Here is a 25687-nt window from a genome sequence, read left to right on the forward strand (position 1 = left end):
CCACTCGTGCAGAGGCATCGCTTTCCCTCTGCCAGCGAGCAGAGTCCTAAAGCATGGAAAATGAGCAACTGAGCATGTGACTGGTGCAAACAATGTCAGGGTCGTGTGACTCTGAATTGCACCTGAAAACGAGCGAGCATTTTCTTTTAATTTTAGGGCAATGGGTTCACGCTAGTACCAGAGAAAGGAAAGCCTTGACTCTCAGGGAAACGGGGGGTTATTTTTCATGGCTGAGCCTCTCCTCCCATTTGGAAAGGGCGTTACCTTAGATGCCTTACATAGACTGAAAGTAGCACTGGCCTAAAGCTGGCCCAACGTTGCTGTCACTGCAATGGTTGCAGCTATGTCAGCTTAGGCTGTGTTCTGGTCAAATCCCCTAGTGACGCTGGTGGAGATAAGAGGGGTGTGCAGAGGAAAACCACCACAACTCCTGTGAAGGGGAGTCAAGTCCCATTAACAGGTGCCAATGTTTGTTGGTGCTGGTAGGTGCTTATGCCGCCCCCCTCCCTGCCCCAATTGGACCCCTCCCCAAATCCCCATCCCAGCCCCACCTCTTCCCTGAGCGCACCACATTCCTCCTCCTCCCCCCTCCCTCCCAGCACCTGCCGTGTGAATCTGGCAGAGCACCCACCCATTTTTCCCCATGCTCCAGCCCTGGAGCACCCATGGAGTTGGTGCCTATGCTTCCCCTTAATATGCTGGATAGCCCCTTTGCTGTTCCTTGATCCTCTTTGTACTGTACCCATTACCCCTGCATTCCCAAGGTCTTTTTCTACTGATATTAAACCTGGGTGATTTTGCGCTAAAATCCTTCTAGAGCCTATGGGGACCAAGCAGCAACTCTCCCCCCTAGGGCTTGCTCAGGTCAGGGTGGGCTTCCATTCTTTAGAGCACTGGCCCAGCCAGCACTCATCATAACTGAAGAAGCTCCACTGGGGGGTTTCTTGTAGAAGAAAGACACGACAGGTGTGCAGGGTTTTCAGTGAAAGACAACACACCCCTGGCTTTATTAACTCAGGAGTCCTGCGATAAGCAGAAACTCGCGTGAATGGGACGGTTTCCCCGCCCTCAAAACAGATCTTTCTGTCGCCTCAGAAGCTCCCTCAGCTGCTCGATCTGCACCATCACGCTGCACTTGGACATGCCTTCCGGCGTGGTGTACTGCTCCACACTGTTGGCGTAGTCCCACACTTGAGACACGTCGGTTCCAAACAGGGGGCTGGGGAGGCAAAGCGAGACGATGCGTCAGTGGAGAGCTCCACTGTGGAGTCTGACCCACAGGCTGAATGGATTTAGCTTTGCAAGCTGGCTACGCCACACTCCAGTAACTGCCTGGGTTATGGAGCCCAATCCCACCCCCACTGAAGTCAAGGACAAAATTCGCAAGGCCTCCTCCTGCCCTGCCTTGCACCTTGTGTAGTCAGTTACGCCTGCACACAGTGAGTGCGAGCTGGGTGTAACATGCTACCCGATCAGAAGGGCGGTGTTCTACACCTGCTCTGCGGAGGTGGCAGGGGCAAAGCCGTGGAGAACCAGGCCTTCAGTTTTTAGAGCTGGTCCCACGTGTTAGCACTGGAGAGCGTCTAAATCTGCAAGACATTTAATCCCAGCGCCTCAAAGATATTTAGGTGCCTAACTCCCGTTGAAGGATCTGGGTCCTAGGGCCTGATCCAAACCCTACTACAGTCAGTGGAGAGACTCCCATCAATCCGCCCTGCTTCAGGGAATCAGCTGCCTAGTCACACACCGTCAGTTACAGCAGCTGACCGCAGGCCAGGCCTTGCTGTTAATGCCAGCACCAGAAACAAAAAGTTTGACAAATTCATACCCTATCCCTGAAAATGGGTTTCTGGCTAGCTATGTTCTGAAGGAACCACCATTTCCCCTCTATCCTCTGGTGTCTCAAAAGGTGTACTGTAATTGATTAGGATTGCTCTACTCTAAGTATACGCAGCTAATTCTAGTTAGTATGACATCTATACAACATTAGGTCGTGTCAGTGTACCACAGTAGCTTCTACCCTACCACTCCAGTCAGTCATAAATAGATACACCTCTGTATAGCAGCTCCAGTTCTTTTAAGTATGAACTTCTCTACTAGGACTACAAGGATGAGATGCAGCCCTGACTTTCAGCTTGGAGGAGCTTAATTCACATTTGGAGGTCAAACCATAGTACTATTCTCAGTAGCTAGGTTAACTTTGTCCAAGTCTGACCTGAGCACTCACTTAACACTGGGTTGAAATATAGATACTGCAGCACCCTCAATGTTTTTGGGGCACACAGATTTGTTGAAGTTAGACATGCAGATTCATCTGTCTTATAACAAATTCAGGGTACCAGCCTTACCTTACTGGCTGCAATCCAGTCTCAGTGAAGCTAGTATAGTGGAGGTAGTTACAATGTTAGAAATCGGGAAAGCTAATGCATGTCTCCCAATCTACCTCTCTCAAATACTTTAGTTATTAAGAGTGTTAGGCTGCATGGTTGCAGGTGGTAAAGTGGATACCTATTGATTACTAATTTTCTATTGATATATTTCAATTTGCCCGGTGTTGTGTATTAAATAGAACCCGTGGTATGGAAATATTATTATTTTAGTACGATTTCAAACACTTAAACTGCACTAATTCTGTAATATTAGATTTCAGTAAAATGTAAACATTAATCAAAATATTATTTAACGAAAACATCTGAGCTTAATACCCACTCAAATTGTAATATGTGAGTGTTGGACAGAGACAATTTGATTCATTTGCAATCTTCCAGTATCTGTCTCTTAGAACAAATGCAGCTGCCTTTGGTTGTCGTTGACGGGTAAAAATCCCCTTCTTGTTCCCTAAAACACGACCGGTTCCTGTAGATATAAAAAGTCATAAAATAAAGCAGTTTTTTTACAGAAGAATCACAAAATAAAGCATCTGTGTACAGAATAAGACACCTCTTTCTTTCCCTACGGTAATCAACGTGACATGACTAACTCCTCAGCCAAAGGGAAAGAATGTCAGTAGCAACTTTTCATAACCAAGTTATACAGAAGAAACTTAAGTCACCATCTTCCTACATATGGAAGATGATTATTGTTACACTGGCGTCATTACAACTGATTTAGCTTAAACCACTACACACTTACATAGGTTCACAGCTGTCAGATGGGTTTAAGTGTGCCCGTGAATGGGCTGTAACGCTTTAATTAAATCAATTTTAATTAAGCTAGTGCTTAATAGTCTATGACCAGTCTCATCTTAAATAGCTGGGGGTTCTATTTCTGCTCTATTTCCGCAGTTAAATCTCACTGAAGAACTTTACTTTAATACTCAATTAGATTTTCTTCTTTATTCACCCTTTGTATTACCCTGCATTCCTTTCCTTTACTGCTGTTCATGCCCTTTTCTCCAACTTACTAATCATTTGTTCAGTTTTTAATCAAACCAGTCCAAACAACACATCTTCTCCAAGTGGCCCCCAGTTCCTCCATGCTGCATGATGTGTATGGAGCCCAAAGCTGCATTGATTTGTCATTGCAAACTTTGTCTAATTTTCTTTCCACTATTCTTTTTGAATCAGTATCTTTTCCCCCACTGCTCCTACTTTTTTTTATGCCCATGTCTGTCTGGTCTCTTTCGAGACTTGTATTGCACATGCTCTTTACTTAAGTCACTGAAGCTAGCACCTGTGGAACAGATTCCTACGGGGGGTATTCCACTAAATACACTGCTCACGCTGCCTCTGCTGACCATCTCTCAGGCCTGGGGGGGAAACTGATCTAAGTTATGCAACTTCAGCTCCGTGAATAACGTAGCTGAAGTCGAGTTACTTAGATCTACTTACTGGGTGTCTTGGTTGTGGTAAGTCGACAGCTGACGCTCTCCCATTGACTCCGCCTACGCCTCTCCCCTGGTGGAGTACCGGAGTCGACGGGAGAGCACTTGGCGGTCGATGTATCGCGTCTAGACTAGACGTGATAAATCAACCCACCCACCATGCTCCCGCTGGATCGATCACTGCCCATCGATCCAGCAGTAATGTAGACAAGCCCTCAGTCTCAATTGTCACTCCAACAGATTCTCTGTACTCTGGCTTAAGCTTTGCCCTGGGAACATACAAGACTGGTCATTCATCAGTGGTGGAGACAGTAGCATAAATGACCAACCACTTTTACCATCCTGGCATCTAGCCCTCCTGTGCATAGCCTCTGTGGCTACAACTGGAGAAGCTGCCTGCAGCATGATTAATGCGGTTTGTCGGTGCAGCGGTAATGATGGGAGTTACGTGTGAAACACCTACAGCAACTTTGAGCAGAATTTAGAAAGTAAAAAAGGATAGTTGAGGTTGAGCATTTTGGAGGAAGAGGAGAGGGTAGAAAGAGTAGTGGTGGGTCCCTCTACAGACGTCACTTGCATTCTGCCGTAGCGGACTGTCTCCACAAACCGGTGATGCAGGTGCTCCAACAGCCCTTCCCTTAGTGTGTGGGACACTTGGTAAACACAGCTCAACCACAGGGGAGAGACCCTTCAGCATAGGAAATGCTGCTTTGCAATTAGGTCCTAGCCAGATACTTGACTTGATTGTGGGAAAAATGTCACTTTTTCCCCTGCCTTAATGCAAGAGTTAGCATGTTTGGAACACAACCCATTTCTAGAGAAATAGCAAAAATAGAATATTTCCGTTTCTTACTAAGTCAATTTAATGAACTTTGCCCTAGTTTAAAGCATCAGAGCCAACTGGCCTAAATTCTAGCTATATTTCAATGAGTAGCTGTAATGGAAGAGTAGAGAGATGTTAGCTGATTTAGGACAGAGCACAACCTTGTCACAAAGTTGTATGTTGAATGGGATAATCTAACAGTGCTAACACTGGAGAAATAAAGGGAACAAGCTGTGGGAGTTGGCTACAGAGGATGTTTCTGAAATTCTTTGTGAAAAGCATGGTCTTCTGCATGCCACATAAGGGAGCTTTGAACACCACAGCTGCCAAAAGGACAGACTTATCTTGATTATTACAGTAAGCAGAAATGCCCGACTGTTTGCATTTTAAGAACACAGCCAACTGTGTAAAAGTCAGTGATCTTCTACACCCACAGTCTAGCTAGAGTACAGCTTTAGCCGCAGTGTTTGTGTATGAGTTGGGGGAGGGAGAGTTCTGTTTTGTAGTGTAGCTCTGACTCTCCACAGATGCCTCAAGACTTGAGCAGTTTGTTCAGTGTACACTGAACAATGGTACTATTTTTATAACAAGATATGACTAGGCTGCCATTGATCAGCTTATGGTGCTCATGTCTTCACAATTCCCTGGAGAGAGCACTTTGTCCAGAGTTGGCAGAGAAAATGAAGTTAAAGGAAGCTTTTGGGACAGATGGTTGAGCCAGTAGCCTAATACTATAGCACAGGCTTCATTCTCCCCCCTAAAAAAGCTGTTTATGTGGCAGAAAGTGACAAGGGAACTTTTAAATAAAGGTTTTGCTGCATTTAACAATCTTCAGTGCCACATATACTAACTAGGTTTTCTAGAACACATGCTTGGACTTAAATCTTGTACCCTCAGTTCTGTAACATGAAAGCCATGATGTCAGGGGAGAAAATACTTATCTTTACATTGCAGCTTAAATATAGAATTGAATCTCAGCCTACCTTGATCTGTCATAAAATCAGCAAAGTTCCAGATGAGCTCCCCAATGACATACTCCTTTCTCTTTTTGTCAAATACTGAATGGTATTCCTTTAGCACAGCCTTTTGGTATTCCTCGCTGAACATAAGAGGTGGGTCCTGTAACCAAAGAAGGGAGAAAAGACTTAAAGATAGTACATAGCAGGTGTCAGCAAAGGCCTGCAATTGACTTTTTTCATATGAAAAGAGTTGCACAATTATTCATTCGCTTCCTCCACCAGTGAATTATAGCCATATCTATGGGATGTGGTGGCTATTAAGCAGAGGTTAGAAGTACCGAAGAAGGGTATCTAATTGAAACTGGCAGGGGAAGTTTAGATAGCGTTGAATTCTTCTTCTACCTATGTTGGCAGCTCCTTTTTGATTTGTAGGGAGGAAACTAGCAACTTTTTTTTTTTTTGATCAACTTCTGAATGTACTTCCTGGCAACAGCTTTTAAAGTGCTACATCTAAATGGTTTCTCTGAAGCTACACAATCTCATCGCCCCATAATGAACTGACTTTTCTCCTCAGCACTGTACCTTCCTGTCTGCTGAATATTCTCCACAACTGCCAAAGCACAGAGAGAATATTCCAAGATGTATCTTCTGGTGGTTTGACCACAAAAGTGTAAATCAGTGAGTTAATTGTAGCCTAACTGGCAATGATCCAGCTTAAAAGGAAAACTGCAACATTGCATAAGAGCCAGTTAATGATTTACACTTTGTAAACCAGTCTCTTATGCAGTGTTTTTAAATAAGGAAAAAAAGGACCAACTACCACAATCAGAATGTTAAAAGTTTGACAGGTTTTCAAAGGGGCAAAAAAAAATTATAGGAGGCCAGTGACTCAGAGATTATGGAAGTGAATTAGTGGCTTGCAGCATACGCCAGTGCTTTTACTTAAAGAACTCATCTCCTCAGGTGCCATCTTAGCCCCAGTGAAATCAAGGGCAAAACTCACTGACTTCAATGGGGCCCAGTGTTTCAACAGTAGAGTCCAGTATAATGCGCACGGCAGCTGAGGAGTATATTTCACATTGTATCTAGCATGTCTCAGAATTAAGGGGTCAGTAAATTTCACGGGTGGGTTGGTTGTGACTGACCCTCCCTCCTTGACCAGCACTGTGTTTCCCAAAGTGGCACAGTTAGGAAACTCACATTGTGAAGCCCAGCAATAGCATCTGCTCCATATTCGCTCTGGATAATTGGCTTTTTGTAGGTTTTATACCAGTTCTTAAACTGTGTATTGAGTTGCAGCTGAATAACCTCCAGATGGCCGGCGTCAAAGTACCAGGAGAAGTAGCTATTTACGCAAATTACATCCACGTATGGAGCCTAGAGAAATAATGTAGAGTAATATTTGTAACAAACCCCAAAGTAACCTACTGCGGATGGCTACATCCCTCTCTGCTGTAGTTCCACTGACCTCAGTTGTTACCCTTAGGATCAATTTGGCCCACAGCATTTTAACACAAAAATGAGACTGCCCGCCACCCACCCTATTCCCAGAAAAAACAGGAGGAAACTCACCACGCCAAGCAGTTTCCCCCATCAACCTATGTTTGTTTTGGCATTTTCTTACAGATTTAGGTAGGCAACGTAGCCAGTTAAACAAGATTAACTGTTTCATCCCTAGGTTTGTTAGTCTTTTTGGAAATTCCAAGATATGTCTTGGATCTGGTTGTGCATTTAAACATCCTTTTTAACTTATTAAATAACACGATGATCAACTTAGTGGTCAATTACTTTGAATAGTGACTAAGTTCATACATCAGTGGTGTAATTTAGGACGAAGCATTCTGCGAGTTATATGCCATTTCTACCACCTGGACAGTATGACAAAGGGCACCAGCCCATTGAAGATGAAGTGATGTTATATGTAACTTATCCAATGTTCTCTTAACATGTTTTGTAATAAAGTTCTGAAATCAGAATTTACAGCGTGTAAGTTCTTTGAATCTCTTTTGTGTCTCCCTGAGCTGTCGGAAAAAGCATGTTCCACTGGAGCATGATGGGGTGCATGCAACTAGCAATAGATGGGACACTGGGGTAATCAACAGCAGTGCCCTCTTTGCTATGTTTAAAATGGAAACAAACCCCAGTGGTTTTGATCCTGCGCCAATGGAAGAAAAGTCCAAGCTTTCCAAAAGGCCACACATGCTAGCTCCAGGCCAGCCCAGTTTAGAGAGGAAAGGCTAGCTTACTTGGAAAGGAAAATGAAATGGGATTTCTCGCAGGTACTTGTGAAAGTCGTTTATGTACACGCATCATATGTAGCTAGACAAACTCATTGTCTAAAAACAGACTTGTTGCAAAGACCTGGTACGCTGAAAACATCACAAAGCCTTTTATGTTGTCTTTGATTTCCAAGGAAATGCTATAGGGAGACCAGTTTTCAGACATGAGCCCTTAAAGCAAGGCCCTCAATTCTGCATGTAGGGCCTCTATAGCAGGACTAAGCCGGCAAAGGCTTTCCCGGGCCAGTGTCCAAGCCCCGTTTCAGAACTTCAGGTATGTCTCCACCCCAAAAGCCCCCTGCAGCAGCGAGTCTCAGGGTCCATGGCAGCTGACTCAGACTCGCGCTACGGAGCTAAAAGTAGCAGTGCAGACATTTGGGCTTGGGCTGGAGCCCGATCTTTGAGACCCTCCTAATGAGCTGGGTTTCAGAGCTCCAAACTCTACTGGCTAAACTGCTACGTTTAGCTCCGCAGTGCAAGCCCAGTTGACCTGCCATGGGTCTTTTTTTGCTGGGTAGACGTTCTCTTCAATGGGGGGGGGGGGGAGAAGAGGGTTATTTAACATTCCTAAAATCTACCCCTTGCCCAGTTTTATTAAGCAAACAAAGGAGAAAAGAAATGAAACTTACACCATGATCATGAGCGTAATTAGCATTTGACACAAAGGTTACGGGCCGGGTAGGATCGATGGCTTTAGTGTGAGCTATCACTGTCCTGTTTACAAACAGTAAAACACAAGTGTCCATCACCAAAAAGGAGAAACAGACCAACAAAAATCAGCCAACTCCCCCACGTGCCCAACCTTTGGAGCCGGTGTTTAGTTTAATAGGCAGGCGTTTTGAAAGTGAAATAGTGTGGGTCTTGGATGGTGTTTATCCCCCGCAAAGTGTGTGTAATTCTAGCTAAGAATAATAGACATTAAGAGCTCACAGAGCAAGGAGACTGTTTTGCCTGGGTGAAACACACCCATTGCGCAAATCACTGGAGAGGTGTCCGTCCCCATAAGACATCATAAGCATAACTTAAAAAGCGTGAGAGAGAAAGGGGGAGGGGGCCAGTGTCTCTGCAGCCTTCCAGATAAGGTGCTGTGGCCTGCCCCAGCAAGAACAAATGAGAGGTACTGCTCTGATCACAGCTTCTTCAGTATGCAGGCCCAAGCTCTATGCTGGCCTCACTCCACTAAGTCCATAGAAGCAGCAAAGAGTCCTGTTGCACCTTATAGACTAACAGACATATTGGAGCATGAGTTTTCGTGGGTGAATACCCACTTCGTCGGATGCATATTCACCCACGAAAGCTCATGCTCCAATATGTCTGTTAGTCTATAACGGGTAGGCAAGCTATGGCACACGTGCCGAAGGCGGCACACGAGCAAATTTTCAGTGGCACTCTCACTGCCCGGGTCCTGGCCACTGGTCTGGGGGGCTCTGCATTTTAATTTAATTTTAAATGAAGCTTCTTAAACATTTAAAAAACCTTATTTACTTTACATACAACAATAGTTTAGTTATATATTATAGATATATAGAAAGAGACCTTCTAAAAACGTTAAAATGCATGACTGGCACACGAAACCTTAAATTTGAGTGAATAAATGAAGACTCGGCACATCACTTCTGCAAGGTTGCCGACCCCTGGTCTATGAGGTGCCACGGGGCTCTTTGCTGCTTTTACAGATCCAGACTAACACGGCTACCCCTCTGATACTTAAGTCCATAGAGTTGTCAGCAGAGAATTTGGATCCTGGTTTTTCTGTAGTTAGGAATGACCAAATCCTTGACCAATTCTGCCTTAAATGAACCTTAGTCTTGAAGGAATATCTCATGCCAAGAGATCTCCTGATAGCTCCTCAGAGTTTAGCTCAGAGAAATAACTGGTTAGGGTGCTGCTGCGGGGCATTAAACCCAATATGCAAAACAGTAGGTGCCTTGGGGAAATATGTAGTAAGTACATAGAACATGTATACAAAGAAACTCTAAAATAGATGAAGGGATCCCTGAACACCTGCCAGACTTCCCCATGCAACTCCTTTTTCTGACCTGAAAAATGATGAGGCACATCCATCAACCTGAGTCTCAACAGACACGCACAAGAACACACACTTACTTAAAGTAGTAAGCTGCCGGCAATAGCTCCGAGGCTGGCTCGTTGGCTACAGACCACATCACAACCGATGGCCGGTTCTTATCCCTGCGGATCAGCTCTTCCATCACCACGAGATGGTGGGCCAGTGACTTGTTCCCAAAGTTCTCCCTCAAAGACAAAAGGAAGCAAGAGCAGGTCACTAAAATGCTAAATAAAACTCACCTTAAATCCATTATTGATACTAGCAATGTCACGAATGGTCTTGGAGCACAGGGACCAAAATTAATCCCTGATGTAAATCGGACCAGACCAGAAATGACGCTGGCCCTGTATCTCTGGATGGGGAGAACTCTTTGCAGAAGAGCAGCTGGCCTCTTAGATAGTCTAGCAAAATATGTTTTACTTCACGCACCCCTTGAACGTGGAACCTGCTCCCTCTTCTCGGGAGCCAAATCACCGCCTCTTCCTCTTTCAACTTCCAGCTTACATACTTCCAGGCAGCCTTTCAGAGACTTCTACAGCCCTGGTGAGATTTCACCATCACCCAGCGCAGCTTGCATGGCTGAAGTAAAGAGGACCCCAGACAAGAGCCTTTGAGCCAAACCTCCCCTCACCCCCCAAGCATTGGTGGTCTGGTTTAAATGGGCTCCGGGACCAAGCTACCCCCGATTTGGGGTTTGGAAAAACAAACAAGGCCAACGAGGCTCAGATGAACTAGGTTCTCTTTCTACTAAAACCCACCATGTTGGTAGCTCCAGTCACAGCTTGATTCCCTCTGCTTCCCTCCCTGATGGGGATAAGGCGCTGCTCACCCTTGCGCTGTAGTAGGGATACAAGTGTGCTTCTGCCCTGCTCCAACCCAAGGCTGCAGCATAGTTCAGGAATGCAGGTTGGGCCCACCTACGTTGCAGGACTGAATAGTATGTTAACGATGTTGAGAAACTGCACAGCTCTAGCCTGCTCCGTCACACCAGCCAGTGTAGCCAGGCCCGAACTTGTCATAGGCTAAGCGATGTAGAGTCCCCGCACATTAAGCTGAGGTCAATAGGAGCTGCGGACGCTCAGCACACCTGAAAAGCCATTTTCCCAGGCAGGGGCTGTGCTCAGTACCCACCCCAGCCGGGGCGCCGTAAAGAATCGTTTTTGAGCAGGGAGACATACAAAGGGTGGAGTGAGCTTTCAAACAATCGCTTACGGATATTTAATCCCCACGCCCGGACTCTCGTCGATAACCACGATGCCATACGCGTCGCACAGGTCCATGATCTCCTCTGCGTAGGGGTAGTGGCTAGTGCGGAAGGAATTGGCCCCGAGCCACTGCAGCAAGTTGAAGTCCTTCACGATCAGGGCCCAGTCCAGTCCTTTGCCACGGATCTGGGGGGAAAGCAGGCAGGACAATCCGTGATGAATAAGAACTCGGTAATACTATGCATTGCCCTTGCACCATCCCTTGCACCATCTCAAAGCGCTTCAGTCGCTTCCCTAAGCCTGACAGCACTGCTGTGTGTTACACCCGGGGAGCCCTGGCTTCAGGCTAAACATGTTACTACATTTCCCTCTCTCAGCCTGAGCCCACTGGGCGCCATCTGCTCTCCACTCACTTTCACAGGGCAGAGGGACACAATCAGGCTTTCCTTGGTTCCGTCCTGAGTGGACAGCATGGGAGCCTTTCTGCTTCAAATGCTACAATATTTGTCTGTCTTTGCGAGTTTTAAAAGACTCCCACAGAGCTGAAAACTTAATATTTATGCAGAAGAGCTTTGGAGGGGAGGGGGCAGAAGGCTCACCAAGGCTGGAAAAATCATTAGTCACTGGAAACAGGGGTTGCTGTTTCCACGGTACCAGCTGAGGTGTTGGGCAGAGGCAGTGGGTTTCGCAGCTGTGTATCCTCAAACTAAAGTGTGTGCCTCAGTTGCCCACCTGTAAAATGGGGATAATACTACTTACCGCCCTTTGTTGGGCTTGTCAGTTTGGGCTTGTAAGCTCTTTAGGACAAAGAACATCTCTCAATAGGCATTTGCACAGTGTCTAGCACAACGGGGCCCGGATCTCAGTTGGGGCCGCTAGGGGTCTAAATGGCCTGGCGCCCCGTAGATGTCTCTGTATAAACTTCACAATGTTACTGACAACTGCGTATGTGCATCTGGGGGAGGGGATGGTAGGCAACGGACCCCTTCTGGGGGTGGGCCCAGAAGTGGTGTTGCTGGAGCTGATTCCGATGGAGTCGCAGAGAGCAACCTCCCACGCCTCACCCCGCTCTGTGCTCTTACATCGGCATCTTCGTGTTTGTTGACTCCATGGAAGTAGAAGGGCTCTCCGTTGATGAGGAACCGACGGCTGGTGACATGCACGGTGCGGATCCCGACGGGGAGCGTGTACACGTCTTCCGACAGCTCACCGCCCACCTGCGCCGACAGCTTCACCTGGATCCCCAACAGAAACCAGCCTCCGCGTTCAACCCTGACCGCACTGAGGAGAATACGCTCAGTTCTACCTCCCTCCCAGCTAACGCTTCCCTCTCCGTGACCCCGCAAAGGCAGCCCATCCCAGCCGCACGCTCCCCATCCATTTTACAGCGAATGCCTGTATTGTACTAAGGGGGGAAGGGCTCTCTGCAGTTGTTAAATGTGTGCAGCGGGTTAGCAGTTTGCTCCAGGTGGATCATTTATCTTCTCTCTCACTCCCTGGGCCGTCTCCCTCTCTTTCCTTGATCCAGACCTTGCTAAAGTCCACGGAAAGACTCCCCTTGACGTCAGGGAGGGATGGACTGGGCCCTGGGACCAGACAGCAGTGAGGATTACAAGCACCGTGGTAGGATTCTGAAGCCAAAGGCCTCGCGTTCCCTCCCCGTACAGCCAGCCCTCTCTTTCCCAGCGGCTTGGCTTTCAGCTCAGTAAGCCAAGAAGGTAGCAAAACTTGATTTGATTATGGCAAGAAGTGAAAGCATGTAGGCAGGATTCTTAGGTTAGGAGGATTAAGGCAGGCAGGCTTCATGATGCCCGTGGATTTCTGTAATCCTAGGAGGGGAATGAAACGAGAGACACGCAAAATGAGACACATATGTGCATGTTACCTCTAAGTAATAAAGGTATCCGGGGTTTTCGTGCATCAGATAAGGCCACCAAAGCTTTGGCTCCACTACTTTCAACTCCCCGATTGGTCCTTCTCCCGTAGCCACCACTTTCCCCTCTTTTTCACGTAAATTCAGCGACAAGGAGTAGCGGGTGTTGCCCATCACCAAAACCTCGTATCGCACCACACCTAGCCCAAAAGAGAGCATGGAGCAGGTTGGAGACCCTTCTCCCATCAGCCATGCTTCCCGGTGACCCCACTGTGATACGGGTTCTACATCACCACGGTTAGCAGGGCTGGGTGCTGTCCCAATAATTCCATCACTGACGGGCTATCTGCTGGGCTTCCAGTTATTGATACATATTAATTGGAGTTGCACAGATTGTTTCTTCCCTGTCTGAACGCCTTAAAGCGGTGCTTCCTTTAGAGCAATACCCTGCATTAGTCGAGTTGAAGAATCGCTTCCTCACCCAACATCTATATTGTAAACGGTTTGTGGGGACAGTTTGGCTCATGAGCTTGGTACCGAGATATAAAGGTTTTGCTGCTTCAAATCCAGTCCAAGGGATCAGTGGATGACAGAAGGTACCGTGTATGAGCCGACACCCAACTATGGCTTGGTACCACAGTGCTCATCTTCCTAGTGACCAAGCCCAAGACTGGAATTTAGCCGGCTCACAGGCACCCTGCCCGTGTGAAATGAGTCTGGCGGGTCTCAGGCCAGTTCCCATTGGACTGGTGGCGACATCAACCAAAATTGCTGCTACCGGCCCCATTGCTGGCATGCTCAGCAGAGAGGCCAAGCCGTGAACGGACACTGTAGTCTCACCCTGAAGAATTCTAGACCAAAGCTCAGGCACACAGCCTGGCGGAGCTGGCAATGCCTCTGCCCCTGCTGACCTCCTGTGGAGAGAGGACTTCAGTCTCCAGGACTGGTTGTTAACACACTGCTAAATACACACACTTATACGCTCGTCAGAGTTGGCTTCCTGACTCTATTGTTCTCAGTCCAGCTCTCTACGTTTGCACTGAGCTACCTACCACGTCCCTGCCAAATGAGCTCACAATCTAAAGGCACAGTCACAGAACACACCCAACATGGAGTGGGAGGGGGAACGGGATTCACCATCCGGGGACTTGATGGAACCGGGAGCTGTCAGATAGTGTGGGGGCTGCCTGGAGAGGTTGTTCCAAGCTCAGCCAGTGAAGCGAGAGAAGGAAGGGAGGCAGGAGCAGGCGACTGAGACAAAGAGAGATGGGTAGGTGAAGCCAGGGATGCATGTCAGAGGATTTGACATGCAGCAATGCAGGACTAGGGTGTAGCAGAGGAGAAGCCTGACATTTACCCAGCAGGAACTGTCGGGGGACACAGTGCAGAGTGTAAAGAGAAGAGGGCCATAGGGTCAGAGTATCAGAAAAGGAAACCTGGAAGGTAATTGACCAGGGGGTGGAAAATCTAAGCCAGATTTGCATTTCCTGTCGCAAGGACCTGCTGCTGTCAGAAACGGGGTGGGAAAAATAATTACCCTTCACAGCACCCACCTGGGCCTAGTATCTGCACCTGCACCAGGCAAGCTACGGGGAAAAGCATGTTTGTGAGCAGCTGCCCTCAATTTAACGTTGCAGGGGAAACTAATTCAATGTATTACAAGTGACAGTGCTAAACAGAGGCCTCCTTACATGCGAAATGAAATGGACCAGGCAAGCAAAAAATCTCTTCATTTCCCTAGACTCTGATCTGCTTTTACAGGTTACCTCTCTCTCTCTAAGGGATATGAGCCACTTTCACTGGCCTTTTATATTCTTTGTGTACCTGCAAGATTGTGGCCATCTGACATGGCTTTAAAACAATTGCAATCATTCAGATAGTCATCCTCAATGACACATAATCAGAGGAACAACTGAAAAGGCAAGCCACGGAGATGCAGCCGAAACAATTAAGGCTGTAAAAGGAATTGTAATGGGCCTAGCAACAGGGTCCAGTGGACAGAACACTGGACTGGGAACCAGGAGACCTGGTTACCAACTCTGCAAATTGCTTTACCACTCCGTGCCTTGGTTTTCCCATCTGTGAAAAAGGGATAATGATCCTCTTTTATCAAATGCGTTGAGATCTATGAATGAGAAGTGCTGGGACAATCTGGGGAATTTGTCTATATACAGCTCATGAGTTTTGTTTTGATATTGGGGATTATCTGTGCCAGATTGCAAATTGCAATCTGGTTGTCATCTCAGTTATCTTTTTACCTCCATGTTGAACTGAATTTCCCAGGAGTTGTGACACAGGGTTAACAGTGGAGAGTTTTTAAAACTTGATGGGCCTCTATTCCCAGGGAAGCACCCTGGGAGACAGAATTGGCTACAGAAGCACCAGTCTGCACAGGTGAGCTGGTAATTAAGCAATGCCTCACCTGGTGGGGGACATTGATCACCTGACAAGGCTGATCAGAGGGTCACATGGCAAAGGAACTGAAGGTTATAAAAGAAAGGCTCTTATTGGCCACGGGGGGCTAGAAGAGGAAAGGGGAGTATGCCTGCATAAAGGAGGGTACTCACTGCAGTGAGCAGACAGAAGTTCCATGATTTGGAGGAGAAGTTATAAGAAGGGAAGGATCCACAATACCCCCGGAGCACTCTGACCGAAGCCCAAAGAACGCTCCAGAGTGGTGAGGAAACGGAGGTAGGGAAATGCGCGTGTTTAATATTTTGTCTGAATCTTTATATCCTCTGTGCTGTCCCAAGTAAGAGCGAGTGGTTTAGAATTCCCTTGTGCAAAGCCTGGGGTAGGTGGTTCAACTGTCCCTGAAATGGTAAATGGTGAACCAGGGCACCTCCAGGGCTGGTGCTCTGGGAAAGGGCATGGGGCAGCCTGCCTGCTCTCAGGACTTAGGCAGTTGGACTGTGGGGTCTCAGTTCTCAGAGGGGGGTGGGAGACACACGTTCTGCACCCAGTAATGTGCCTAGAAAACCAGAGGCAGTGCCCAAGCGCTGCTGGGACTCAGGAAGTTTAACAGCGTGGGGGGAACCCAAATGCACCTGCCTGGTAAGTGTCCAGAAGGGGAAGAACAACTAGATCTTTGTCAGGCATGTTCGTACCTTGAACCTGAACCATTTAAAACCACTGAGAGTTTGGCCACTGGCCCCAGTGGGAGCCAGCTGGGGGCTCGTAAGGCGACGCATTAGTACAGGATACACACAGCTGAGCTCCACTGATAGGAGGAAGAGGCTGGTCGTTCTAGCGTTTAGGGCACCAGGGCCGCCCAGAGGATTCCGGGGGGCCGGGGTCTTCGGCGGCGGGGGCCCTTCCGTTCCGGGACCCGCCGCCGAAGTGCCCTGAAGACCCGTGGCGGGCCCCCCCCACGCCGCATTACTGCCGAAGCCGGACCCACCGCCGAAGTGCAGCACGGTCTTCGGCGGTAATTCGGTGGAGGGGGGGGCCCCCGCCGCAGGTCTTCGGGGCACTTCGGCGGCGGGTCCCGGAACGGAAGGGCCCCCCGCCGCCGAATTACCGCCGAAGACCGAGCTGAACTTCGGCGGCAGGTCCCACTCCGTCTTCGGCGGTAATTCGCCAGCGGGGGGTCCTTCCGCCCCGGAGTGGAAGGACCCCCCGCCGGCGAAGACCGGGAGCAGAAGAAGCTCCTGGACCCGGCCCCGCAAGAGTTTTCCGGGCCCCCCGGAGTGAGTGAAGGACCCCGCTCCAGGGGCCCTGAAAAACTCTGGTGGGGGCCCCTGTGAGGCTCGGGGCCTGGGGCAAATTGCCCCTCTTGCCCCCCCCTCTGGGCGGCCCTGTAGGGCACTGGTCTTAGATTCTGGAGACCGGCATTCAACTCCCTGCTCTGCCGCAGATTACCTGAGAGACCTTGTCTAGGCCTCAGGTCCCCAACTGTGAAACAGGGATAACAGTCCGGCCCACAGGCCATTGTGAGGGGAAATGCATTAAAGATTGTCAGCGCTCAGGTCTGAGAGAAACGGGGGCCATGTCAGTACCTAAGATGTGTACGCAGAAGGATTAGTGTGTGTGTGTGTCCAGAACACTTCTGTGGAGCTCATGAAATCATCTCCATTGACACTGGTCCTTATGCCAGTCAAAGCAGGATTGGCCTTTACACAAACTTCCACCTCATGGATCCTTTCATTAGACTAGCTCAGTGGTTCTCAACCTTTCCGGACTTCTGTACCCCTTTCCGGAATCTGATTTGTCTTGTGTACCCCCAAGTTCCACCTCTCTTAAAAACTACTTGCTTACAAAAACCAGACACTATAAATGCAAAAGTGTCACAGCGCGCTATGACTGGAAAATGGCTGACTTCCTAATTTCTACCACCGAATTATACAATAAATCAATCGGAATATAAATATTGTACTTACATTCCAGTGTACCCGAAGCCTGAGCCTCACTGCCCGGGACCCAAGCCTTGCCACCCAGGGCTGAAGAATGTAACTTAGTTTGTGGGGGCCCCTTGTGGTATGGAGCCCTGGGCAACTGCCTGGTTGCCACCCCTTAATGTCAGCTCTGCACTTGCAACCCCCCAAAACCTGTCCCATGACCCTCGTTGGAATTACGATCCCCGGGTGGAGAAAAACTGAACTAGGCAAATATCTAGATGAGGTGACGTACCCACTGGAAGACCTCTGCGTACCCCTGGTTGAGAACCACCAGAGTATATTGTTGGTCAAGTGCCTTTTTTCTTTTTTTAAACCCCTGAAGGAGATTTTTACAACTTCTGTGATCAAATGAGCGCACGTGACTTCCCACACTAAACCTACTACACGATCAGTTCAACCTATCCAAAAATTCCCCAGCAGGAAGCTTTCCCATTGCCTCCTTTCACTTCCCCTGGTGGATAGGAAAATAGTTGCCATCATTGCCTTGATACCTACCAATATTCCCTGCCCAGGCTGTAGTCACAGTGATGTCGTCTATGTAGACAGAAGGGGTTGTATACAACACGACCGGTCGGTGAATTCCAGCATAGTTAAAGAAATCAAACTTTGTTTTCTGAACAAAATAACCACTAGGGTACCTGTGAGGGAAGGGAAAGGGTTACGTTCCATTTCACAAGAATTAAAAAGCAAAGTACAGATGTTAGCGACATACTATTAAAATACTCCTGCAATAGATCACATTGTTCCTTTCAACAAACACTTGGACAAGTGGGATCCAGTGAATATCGTATCAGAGGGGTAACCGTGTTAGTCTGGACCTGTAAAAGCAGCAGAATCCTGTGGCACCTTATAGACTAACAGACGTATTGGAGCATGAGCTTTTGTGGGTGAATACATGCATCCGACGAAGTGGGTATTCACCCACGAAAGCTCATGCTCCAATACGTCTGTTAGTCTACAAGGTGCTACGGGACTCTTGGCTGCTTTTAGTGAATATAGTGTACTTGGACTTTCAGAAAGCCTTTGGCAAAGTCCCTCACCAAAGGCTCTTAAGCAAGGTTGGCAGGCATGGGATAAGAGGGTATTGCGTTGCATGCGGGCCGGATAAAGCACAACAACCAATATGATTGCAAGCTGAATCATTTATTATTTACAATGCATCATATTATATAGGCTTCTCCATATTAGCAAACGTCAGACACACCAACATTACATTGCTGCTGATTGGTTCTTTGTCTGATACACACACTTTTCACATGCATGGCCCTTTGCTTACTGGTTTCCCATTTCCCATGCAACTTATCTGATTCCAATTAGGCCACCTGGCATTTGCCTCGCTCTGGCAGTTCCCTACTTTCTCATAACAACTTTATCTCATCCCTCTATTCTTGTTGTCCTGCTGCTGTAACTTTCCACCAAGGCAGCATAGGGATGATGTAACCCGACAAGAGGGAAGGTCCTCACAGATCAGTAACTGCTTAAAAGACAGGAATAATTATTCAAGATAGTTAAATCCAAAACTGACTGCGAAGTTTTACAAAGGGATCTCACAAAACTGGGTGACTAAGCAACAAAATGGCAGATGAAATTCAATGTTGATCAATGCAAAGCAATGCAGATTGGAAAACATAATCCCAATTATACATATAAAATGATGGGGTCTAAATTAGCTGTAACCACTCAAGAAAGGAGTCACTGTGGATAAATCTTTGAAAACCTCTGCTCAATGGGCAGTGGCAGTCCAAAAGAGCCGAAGGAACCATTAGGAAAGGGATAGATAAGAAGATAGAAAATATCGTATTGCCTCTATATAAATCCGCAGTACACCCACACCTTGAGGACTGCAGGCAGTTTTTGTCACTTCATCTCAAAAAAGATCTATTATAATAGATAAAAGTACAGAGAAGGGCAACAAAAATGCTTAGGGGTGTGGAACAGCTTCCATAGGAAGCGAGATTAAAAAAGACCGGGACTATTCGTTTTAGAGAAGAGATGACTAAGGGGGGGGGTATGATCTAGGTCTATAAAATCTTGAATGGTTTGGGGGAAGTGAATGAGGAAGTGTTATTTCCCTCTTCACATAACACAAGAACCAAGGGTCACCCAATGAAGTGAATAGGCAGCAGGTTTAGAACAAACAAAAGGAAGTATTTCTTCACACAATGCACAGTCAACCTGTGGAACTCCTTGCCAGGGGAAGCTATGAAGGCCAAAAGGATAACTGGGTTTGAAAAAGAATTAGGTAAGTTCATGGAGGACAGGGCAATCAGTGGCTACTAGCCAAGATGGTCAGGGATGCAACCCCTGCTCTGGGTGTCCCTAAACCTCTGACTGCAAGAAGCTGGGACTGGCCAATGGGGGATGGATCACTCAATAAATTATCCTGTTCTGCTCATTCCCTCTGAGGCATCTGCTACTGTTGGAAGATAAGATACTGGGCTAGCGGGACCATTGGTCTGACCCAGTATGGCCGTTCTTATGTTCCAACACATTTGCTATTAATACTACAGGGATTAACATGGCCGAATGGTTCACAAATTACTTGGAGGTGCTGAATGAGTTCCTATGCCGTGAGGATTAATGAGGATAACTCTGGTGTGTCATTTCCACCACTGCCCTGGTAGCAATCCAGTGAACTCACTTAGACTTGTCTCTCTTGAACTGAATGGAGCCGGGAGGCAGGGTCTGAGGTGTCAGCGTATTGTTGAGCGCAATGGTGATGCGACACAGACCTCCGGGGCTGCCCTGAACAATCCTGGTTATGTCTGCTTCAAAGGGGAGGTGGCCCCCTTCGTGCTCAGTAACGTTCACTCCATTGACCCACTGCAAAAGAAGAAACAGAAAAGGTCGAGTGGCAGCATTAGATATCACAGGGAAGCCTGGGCTGTGGGGGAAGAACATGACCTCCCTGAATGCTAATGCCAGGGTCAGAGCTCTCCTTCCAAGGGCCCACCCCTGCAGCTCTTCTAGGCACTAACTCCCAGTGGAGTCACATAGAGCCAACAGCACCTTCATGGGTGCTTTGGGTGCATCAGTATCTGGTGTCCTTCAGCCCTGCAATAGGGCACCACTTCAGCTACTAGCTCAGAGAACCAGTGAAGCTAGAGCTGGAAAAGCACCACCAGGTCCTTGTCCTGAGCCCTCTGCACTTTGGACTCCAGATCTGTGGCTTGGCTCCACTTCTTATTTGCAGACAACACGGAAGCTGCAGCTGGACTCGCGAAGGGAAAAGCTGCAGAGTGCTGACTTAGTAATGGGCCAGGTCTAGACTATGGACCTATGTCGGTATAACTCCGTCCGCTGCTCAGGGGTGGGGAGATTTCCCTGAGCGACGTAGTTATGCCAAACTTAACGCCCCCATGTAGACAGGGCTGTCGATGGGAGAGGTTCTCCCGTCAACCCAGCTACCAGCTCTCGGGGAGGTGGATTAAGTACACCAATGGGAGAGCTCTCTCCCCTCGCTGTAGGAGCATCTTCACTTAAGTGCTATGGTGGTGCAGCTACATCCCCGCTGCAGTGTTTTTAGTGTAGACCAGAGGTGGGAAAACTACGCCCGTGGGCCGCATCCAGCCTGCCAGCCATTTTAATCCAGCCCTTGAGCTCCCACTGGGGAGCGGGGTCTGGGGCTTGCCCCGCTCCAGTGCTCCAGCCGGGCAGCAGGGTCGGGGCCCGCAACGCGTGGCTTCCGGAAGCAGCGGCATGTTCCCCCTCCAGCTCCTATGCGTAGGGGCAGCCAGGGGGCTCCGCTCCACATGATGCCCCCACCCCAAGCGCTGCCTCCACAGCTCCCATTGGCCATGAATCACGGCCAATGGGAGCTGCAGGGGCAGTGTCTGTGAATGGAGCAGCACATAGCAGAGCCGCCTGGCCATGCCTCCGTGTAGGAGCTGGAGAAGGGACATGCCACTGCTTCTGGGAGCTGCTTGAGGGAAGCGCCGCCCGGAGCCTGCACCCCTGAGCCACCCCCATGCGCTCCAACCCCCTGCTCCACCACAGAGTCTGCACCCCCTGCCAGAGCCCTCACCTCCTCCCGTGCTCAAACCCCAATTTCATGAGCATTCATAGCCTGCAATACAATTTCCATACCCAGATGTGGCCCTCAGGCCAAAAAGTTTGCCCACCCTGGTGTAGACCATAGGTGCTGAAGCTTGGAGTGCTGGGATGCTGCCCTGCCCCCTGGCTTGTAGTGGTTTCCATTATAAACAGGGTTTACTGTTTAGTTCAATAGCTCTCAGCACCCCCACTATAAAAATTGTTCCACTGCCCCTGGTGTAGACATGCCCGCAGTGTGTTGTCAGAACGCACACAGCAGCCACGTTCTTCTATAATACAGGATATGGGGGTCCCCTAGGGCAGCGTTTACTGCGGGTATTTCGAGAGCCTCTGAGCAGGGCAGAATGCCTGGCGCATTGCTCCCCGGGCCACCGTACTTACAACTATGGAGTAGTAATGGGCACTGCCAACCCGAAGCACCACGCGGGTGTTGAGGGCGTTCAGAAGCCAGCTCCTGGGAAGCAGCACCTCTTTCTCATACCAAACCCAGCCGGTGAACCGCCGCAGGCTGGGATCCTGAGTGAGCTCGTTGAAGCTGGCGGGGACCGGCATGTCAATCACAGGCCCACTCTGAGAGGATCAAAGGAGACAGAGGGTGAAATGGTTCACTTGGGACTAAAAAATAAGTGTGAAGTTTGATAGCGGTTTAAAAATAGGCTTGAGGGTCGCAGGGCGAAAAGTTGCACTGGCACATCCATTGTGGGCCAGATTCTGATGTCAGTCAACTGCTGTAAATCCACCAGGGGTTTCTCACCCTTGACTTTACCTGGCTCTTTGGGCTGGAATGGACTCCTCCAAAATGCAAAGGGAAATTCCTTTCTCCCCCACCACCACCCCCATTTAGATTGAACCTACCAGATTCTGCACAATTTCCACCTAAAATCATATTGCATCAGGCTGACCTCATGCCCCAGCCTCATCGCAAAAGGCAAATTGGGTTTGCGTTTGGGATTATGTTCATGTCGCATTGAACTAACTGTTCAGGATTTGCTGCTGATGTAGTTACACCAATTAGCCAGCAGGGAGTGCTGAGGGATAGTAAACCTTTCATTAACACACAGAGCGGGATCTACAAGGAACTTTTACAGCCAATATATATCTGGCTGTTGTGCTCAAGCTTCCCCTGTTCACTGACGACGAGCAATCACGTGCATGAATTTCAAACACTGACCTGCACGCTTTGTGAAGAGTGCCCCTTTCTGCTGCATCAATCCCAGTCCTCTCAAACTCCTTACACACAGCAGCCACAGCGCAGGGTGTGGAAGCGGCCAATTGTACAATTAGTTTGTACTATTTCTATAAAATGGAGCCCCAAGCCCTAACAGGGACCTTTGCACACCCGCCATCGCATAAATCTCTCAGCTACTCCTGTGGCGTCCATTCCCATCGTATTTATCCTCACAATACTCCTAAAAGGGAGGGAATTATTATTATCTTTATTTGACAGATGGGAAGCCCAGAGAGACTAAGGGCCAGATTTTCAAAGGTATTTGGGTGCCTCAAGATCCAAAGGGCTGTTTAGGTTGATCTTCAAAAGCACTTAAGCTGGTTAATTTCCATGGGAGTTAGGCACCAAATCTAGTTTGGGTGCTTTTGAAAATCCCACTGGCTGTATCTTTAGGCACCTAAATACCTTTGAAAATGTGGCCCTAAGTGCCCTGCCCAAGGACACCCAGGAAATCTGTAGTGGAACAGGGAATTGAATCCACATCCCCTGAGGCTTGGACTAGCACCCTAACCACGGGACCATCCTTTCTCACAAATAACTTCAGACAATTAGGCACAGTCCCTTAAAGTCACTGATCATAGCGAGCAGTAGTAGTAGTAGGGCTGCCAAGAATTTAGGCTGTTTGGGGCCAGATCTTCAACAGGTGGAAACTGGTGTAGCCTCACGGACACACAGTTTTCACCAGAGGATGATCTGGACCTTTTGTCTTCTGAGCACCAGGTAGTTTTTCTACAGCTACAAAAAGTGGCAAATTCAGTGGGTTTTTAAGCAAGAGGATCTCGGAGACATTGCACACCGTAAAGGATTATAACTATTCAGTGATTACAACCTATTCAATCCTGATTGAGTGCCATCCTATAAATATTAACACCCCCCCCCAAATATTCAAAAATAATTGCATGCCTTTTAGAAAGTGTAACCAATGCTTTGCTATTTTCCCTCAATGAATGACATAAGGAAACCCTAGCGATGGTATAATTATTTCACTATTACATGTTCTCAAATTATATTACAAAATATGGTACTCCCTACAGTTCTCTCTCTCGCCTCTCTGAGATGTATTATTTATTTCTCTAAGTGATCCATAACTTCAGCAGCTCGCACTCCAGTGGTTATTCCCCTTTAAAAAAAAAACCCAAAACATAACACCACTTTGCCTTCTTGTAGTCAGAATTCTTCTGAAGTAAATTCTATATTTACTGTACACATTTTTTCATTTGGAAAAGAGTCAACATTTACTCCATGATTTGTTTTGTATTGGCTATTTGTTAGAATCATTCAATATTTCCTGAATTTTCCAACTTTGAGCATGCATAACTACTCTTTAGAGAATGGTATTCATTTCTAAAGCACTAGGATTGCTATAATCATGTTGTCTACAGTTCAATCAAACATTCACACACTTTTTCCAAGCTTCCTGCTTCAGGCCCTTGTGAATGAAATGGAGAAACAGGTTGCTCAGTTTTATTGATTAGTATTTGGAAAGCATCTTGAAGATGAAAAGCGCTACTCAAATCCTAAGCATTATTCATGCAATGCAGGAAGTAAACAGCAATTGATTTGCCTCAAGTTAAATAGAAAAGGGGAAGCTAAAATCACGTGCCCAGATAACAGGAAAAGAACCGTTAAATTGTACTACAGAAAGATCCTTTTTTTTTTTTTTTCTCTAATACAGTATTCACACTCCCGCCTGCATTTCAGGACAGCAAGTGAGGGTCAGGATGGAAACCGATATAACACAGAGCAACTGGAGGAAAGGGGCCCTTTTTCCTTCTTGTCTCATTCTGATATTTATGATGCTCGTTTCCTGCTTTTCATCAGAGATGGGCCAGCCCCTGATCTGAATCTCACAGCTCTGTTTTATCTCTGGGGAGGACTGACTTTAAGGGGCTCAAATCCTGGTGCCAGGATGTGGCGTTCTCGCCCATCTGCCCCGTTATAGAGATGGGCACATGCTACTGGATCCAAAGCCGGGCCTGGGTTCTGGTTCGGGCCCCGAGCCCTGGTGACAAAGGCATTTAACTCACCTGCGGCGGGGACCCAGTGGAGACTCTCCGCTCACAGGCTGCCTGATGTCCCTCTTCGGTGGCCAAGGTCAGTGGCAGATACCCTCTTTGCCATTACTGCCCCAGCAGTGCCCCCCTCCATACCTGTCTCAGGGGCTTCCGGTACCACTGGTGCACAAACCCCTTGTCCCGCTGCGGCGAGAAGTCAGCCCTGAAGCTCCAGATGCCATTCAGCTCCTTCAGCTCCCTGGAGGTAGACTCCCTGGGGTACAGCATCCCTCTGCCCAGGGCCAGAGCCTGGCAGCAGAGCAGCAGTAGGCACAGAGCACAGCACAGAGCCATGCTGCTGTCTGCTGGGCAGCTCTGCAAGAGGCAGTCAGCTGACTGCAGGGAACACTCACATGACTTCCAGCTTGGAGGCACCTGCAGCCATCTTGCTTATGGGCTTGCCAGGCCCTCTGTGTGCCTGAGACAGTGAAAGAAAATGGATGTGATCCAATTTGCTGGGCCACATGGGGCCAGGGGATTATAGTCTTTTACCTACACTGAGCCCAATCGCTAGGCACTTTACAGACCGGTAAGAAGGCACGATGAGGTCCCTGTCCGACTCCCTGACAAGCTCACTGTCTAAATAGGATAACAAATATTGCTCAATACAACTTGTACAGAACTCGAGCCATAGTCTAATCTCAGTTACTCAGGGTTGCCCCACCCCAAGCATTCAGAAATCATTACTTGAATCCCTTCCCCCACCCTTCCACCTATACACCAGAACTGTCAAATAATAATTTAGATTATTTTGATACATCTGGGGGTTTTTTTAACCTTGCAGGTGCTTTTGGGTCATCAAGCATTTTTCCGCAACTGTGAGAGCTAGAAGTTAACTTTTACAATAGGAAAACTGAGGTCCTGACGCATTCATATGACTCCAGGAGCTGGGGCTTTAAGAAACACACCACATATCATGAGAGTT

At 47.9% G+C, this 25687-nt stretch overlaps 1 protein-coding gene across 1 annotated transcript; it reads right to left on the minus strand.

The window, feature by feature from the left end:
- Positions 1-976: 976 nt before the first annotated feature.
- LOC123352980 (beta-glucuronidase-like) lies at positions 977-25072 on the minus strand. Its single transcript, XM_044993609.1, has 13 exons — positions 24859-25072; positions 21862-22050; positions 20069-20250; positions 17923-18065; positions 13043-13230; positions 12240-12392; positions 11165-11343; positions 9991-10137; positions 8514-8598; positions 6806-6982; positions 5630-5765; positions 2710-2856; positions 977-1219 (listed from the first exon to the last, which is right to left on the minus strand). The coding sequence occupies exons 1-13, from the start codon at positions 25054-25056 to the stop codon at positions 1125-1127; spliced, it is 2019 nt and encodes a 672-aa protein (XP_044849544.1). The 5' UTR covers positions 25057-25072; the 3' UTR covers positions 977-1124.
- Between the last annotated feature and the right edge of the window lie 615 nt (positions 25073-25687).

This window comes from Mauremys mutica, chromosome 19, assembly GCF_020497125.1.
Source record: "Mauremys mutica isolate MM-2020 ecotype Southern chromosome 19, ASM2049712v1, whole genome shotgun sequence".
Taxonomy (NCBI): Eukaryota; Metazoa; Chordata; order Testudines; family Geoemydidae; genus Mauremys; species Mauremys mutica.